Below are 4,678 nucleotides of genomic sequence, written 5' to 3'. Positions count from 1 at the left end.
CGACTGCCTCAAGCGCATTGAGTGTCGGTCGTCCTAGGATCACATTATATGCCGATAATTCCTTTACGACCATGAAAATAACTCGAACCAGCGTGTCTCGGGGTGACTTCCCGATCTTGAGATCCAAATGGATCGTTCCTTCAGCCACTGTAGAGGATCCTGCAAAACCATATAATGGAGTTGATGAAGGGGTTAGCAAATCATCAGCCAATTTTAATCTTTTGAAGGCTTCGTATGAGATTAGGTCAACGGATGAGCTCGAGTCAACCAATACTCGGTGAACCTCCCGGTTGGCTATTTTAACCTTGATGATTATCGCATCATCATGAGGTGCTATAACTCCATCCAAATCTGCATCTGTAAAAGTTATGGGTTCCGGGCATGCTGAATTTTGCCTCTTTTTAGGCAAGTGAACAGCCCCCACGAACCGGGCCTTTTGCTTCGCCTTCCTGATTGATTCCACAGTTGGTCCTCCCATAATCATGTACACAGGTGTTTCTTCCCGATCCATTTTCTCCTTTCCCTTGTCTGCTTTTTTGACGGTTTCTTTCGGGCTAGGTGATCGGGCTCTCTTTTTTGGTTCTGGTGAGTAGGTATGGGACTTTCCCGATTCCCTCACATATTGGCCAAGTTTACCTTGCTGGATTAGCTTCTCTATCTCAGATTTCAGGATTCGACAACCATCTGTGTGGTGGCCATAGTCTTTGTGGAATCGACAATATTTTGTCATATCCTAATCTTCCGGTAGTGAGCGTAGCTTCCCAGGCCACTTTAAAGAACTCTTGTCCCAAATGTTCATCAGGATCTTCGATGGCTTTGTATTAAGAGGAGTATAACTCACTCTCCCTTGGTCACGCTTCCACTTGCTTTTTGATCCCTGATTTCTTTCACTCGGGGAACTCTTATCAACATCCCGATCTGATCTTCTTTCCCGATCAGCTTTTACCCAAGCATTTATTACCTCATAAACGTTGGCTTGCTTCTGGCACTTGCGTAACAGTGTCCCATACGTTTTGGGTTTGTCTGTTAGCAAGACTTCCGGAAGTCTTTGGTGTGTGATGCCGCTCCAAAGTGCACTATACGCAACTTGATCATCAAGCTCCTCGATCTCGATGGCAACTTCATCAAATCGCTTCAAGTAATCCCGAATAGATTCATTTCTACCATGCCGTATGCCAAAAAGGCTATCAAATGTCTTCTTACTCCCGATTGCGCTTCGGAATCGAGCTATGAATTTCTGAGCTAGCTCCCGGAAATTATTAATGGATCCCGGTTGTAGGCTACTGAACCATTTAATGGCTGGTCCTTTGAGTGAAGCCGGGAACGTTCTGCAGAGCAATTCGTCCTCCCGACCCAGTACAGTCATTACTGACTTAAAGTAACTTATATGCTCTTTAGGACTCGTCTTCCCCTCGAATGGGATGAATGTAGGCATGATGAAGTTTCTAGGAAGAGGCATGTTTATGATCTCATCTGAAAAAGGTTCTCGGTCAACCACGTCTAGATCCTCATCATGATCTCGATCCTCCAGTTTTTGCTCGACCTCTGCTACCCACCTTCGAAGCCGATTCTACCGTACTCCGTCTTCATCAGATTCTGCATGCTCTTTACCTCGATGGTGGGTAGGTGCTTCTTTTCTTCGGGGATGTGCCCGGGACGTTGATACTCTCGACCGTGACGGCTGAGGTTGACTTTCTCCCTGGTCCTCCTTATCTTCGATCTCTTCCCGTCGACTCCTTTGGGGTAAAGACCCTGTCTTAGGTGGTATCGAAAGATGATCCAAGGCACTGATTCTCGTTCTGTTGGGAGTAGTTTGGCATTTGCTTCGATCGGGATGAGCTTCCTTTTGTTCCCGCATTATTTTTTAACCTCGGGATACACCTCGCTCCTCGGGATCCTCGTGCCGTCTTGAAAGCTTTCATCAGCCTTCCCGATTGGGTATTATGTCTTGGCCCTTGTTCGACTCCGATTTGGTGGACCAAGTTACGTAGCGCTCCCTGCATCACGAGCATACCCTTTCTTAATTCGTCCATATCCGCCATAATGGCTTGGCCTTGAGGACCCTGGGAAGTTCCTTCTCCGTTCGGGTCCTCCAGAACCAGATTATCTTGAAGTTGCTCTTGCTCTACATGGGTTGAAGGGTCAACCATATCTTCGAGAATCGTTCGATTATCTCCGGTATTTTCTTGTTGGGAACGTCCATTAACTCGTCGCACCATGACTTCAAAGTTTTGTCGTTCCCATAGACGGCGCCAAACTGATGCGGATCAATTATACTTCTGGATTCGACTAAGCCTCCTCTCATATCCGGGACGATGAGTCCTGCAAGAAACAACCTTATTCACTACAAACATTTGCAAATGATTTGGGGTCAACAACATTCAATAAATTTCCTGATACGATCTTCACTAGACAAACAGGAAGGAGGAGAGACATCATTTATTTGTAGGAAATAAAATTGGCAATGAATATACCACTGGAAATCCGTTCTTTTCATCAACTTCTAACGAAATCTCTGAATAAAGCTTTGTTCTTACCTGATATTCAGCGAGCAAGTGAAAAGAGTCGAGCAAACTATCCTCTGATCGACCAGACGAGAGAACCAGAGGGATTGCGAGAGAGCGAGAGAGAGAGAGAGAGAGAGAGAGAGAGAGAGAGAGAGAGAGAGAGAGAGAGAGAGCCAGAGAACTAGAGGGACTGAGAGAGATACAGCGAGCTAGAGATAGGAGGAGTTCATTTTTCGACTCTTCGTCTTCCCGAAAGTGAGAAAGAGGCGCGGGGTTGGGCAGGAGCAATTAGGGATTGTGGCGGTATATTTTCAGAAGCTTCTGCAAATAACATGTTATTTAGTGACGGATATATAAAAACTGCCACTAATATATTAAAATTGCCCGCGGTTTCCATAAACTGGCACTAAATGTATGTGAATGATCGCTCCCTCCGCTCGGTTCGTGGGTTTTTATCAATTAGTGTCAGTTTAGAAAATAAACCAACACTGAATATATCATTAGCGGCGGTTTTTTCTAAACCGCCACTAATTAAATGTCACTCATTGTCATTTTTCTTGTAGTGTGATCAGCCTCTATTTCTTCACCTCTCTTTATGTCGATCAAGTATTTGTACATTTTTACTTAATTTGTTTTGGAAGGATCAACTACCTTTCCCAACTTCCCATGTTGTTCGGATAAGGCTGTGTGTTGTATTAATGCATTTGTGATTATTTTTTCCAACCCATTAAGATCTTCTATCAGTTGTAAATTATCGGATTCTATTTCAAATAATCCTACACTAAAAGGGTAACTTTTTAATGTAAATCAAACCAATGGATGAGACGCGTCTGTTGAGGTGTTTACAGAGTACAGACCGGAGTCCAGACCTTTGATCAAAGCATACTTTCAATTGATTTCGGATGGTTGCTACATATTAAGTTTCTCTTGAATCTAGTGTTATTTTTTCTTCACTGGGATTCTAGCTTTAATTGATTGCAATATGGGCATGGTCAATCAACTGATCCTTGCTTGCTAACTGCAGGGACTAATCGATAAAAGTTAAGGAAAAGGCAAGGCTGGGCATGTCACACCTCACCCAGCCGGATCCAATTATATACTCGAATACTCGTGGGGGTGATACACTATAGGACTAAGGTTCAGTGACAAACCCACACAACCATATGATATAGCATAATCATAGGACATGAATAAATCAAGTTTAAATACTAATCTAAAATACTAATGTCTACAATCATCCATGTCTAAAGTTAATCAAATAAATATCAGAATTTGAAAGATAAGAAGAGTTTGTTTCCAACGGAATAAATCAAGTATCTTGGTAGAAGCTGCCCTCGCCCTTCTCAAAAGATATAAGAGTATAAATATAAAATAATGCCATAAATGACACGATAAAATCCCTACGCGTGGTGGGGTCTCTACTGAAATCCAACTCCATAGGAGCAGTCCTAGCACAAGCTCAAAGCTCCATGTGCGTCCACTTCCTCTCCAATTGCTCATTCATGATAATATCTTGGTGACGGATCCTCAATTTGAATGGGGTCCTCATAACTTGTAGAATAGTCTAAAGAAACATACACATATAAAGGAATAAGTTCAATAGAACTTAGTGAGGTCAACTCAACAATCATGCCATATGTTTGTTCACAAATCCTACGTCACACATATAAGATAGTAATGAAATCAATGGATGGTTATGATGTTATGCTTCTAACTCTATCATGTAATTTCTATGGTAGACATACATTAAGTTAAACACTAATCTCCTCTAGGCGGTCTCAGTCACTCTCCCTCACAGCTTTTAAGCAAATCTTTTGGGTTCTCCGCGATAGTTGGGTAAAGTCATGACAGTCCATGGTTGGGGGTATAAGCCACCACTCTCTCACATCACCGTTTGGCATGAGATTTGGCGTGTGTCAATGACAACTCTAGGCCCATTGCATAGTCATATGGTCTCGTACTACATATGCTCCAGATATCTCCCCTTATGCCTAGTGCCCTTTCAGTTCGATATCTTTCTCCACCTACGAATGGTATCCTCAGTGGGAGGCATCTTTTGGATTCCATTCCTTAACCCAATGGTTATCCACATACAATGGACAGGATGCTCTCCATGTCCTCTCACGGGTTGCTTATCGGTCTTGAGCACCCATGAGCCCTTATCTATTATA

General features: G+C 43.1%; 1 protein-coding gene across 1 annotated transcript; it reads right to left on the bottom strand.

The window, feature by feature from the left end:
- Nucleotides 1-733: 733 nt before the first annotated feature.
- Nucleotides 734-1,366, bottom strand: LOC148999250 (uncharacterized). Its single transcript, XM_089141339.1, has one exon. The coding sequence runs from the start codon at nucleotides 1,364-1,366 to the stop codon at nucleotides 734-736; it is 633 nt and encodes a 210-aa protein (XP_088997465.1).
- Nucleotides 1,367-4,678: the final 3,312 nt, after the last annotated feature.

Source organism: Hakea prostrata, unplaced genomic scaffold, assembly GCF_041222555.1.
Source record: "Hakea prostrata isolate BN-2017 unplaced genomic scaffold, UWA_Hpros_2 contig_20, whole genome shotgun sequence".
In the NCBI taxonomy this organism is placed as follows: Eukaryota; Viridiplantae; Streptophyta; class Magnoliopsida; order Proteales; family Proteaceae; genus Hakea; species Hakea prostrata.
Note: the sequence above shows the minus strand (reverse complement) of the source record. Positions and strands in the feature narration are given on the sequence as shown.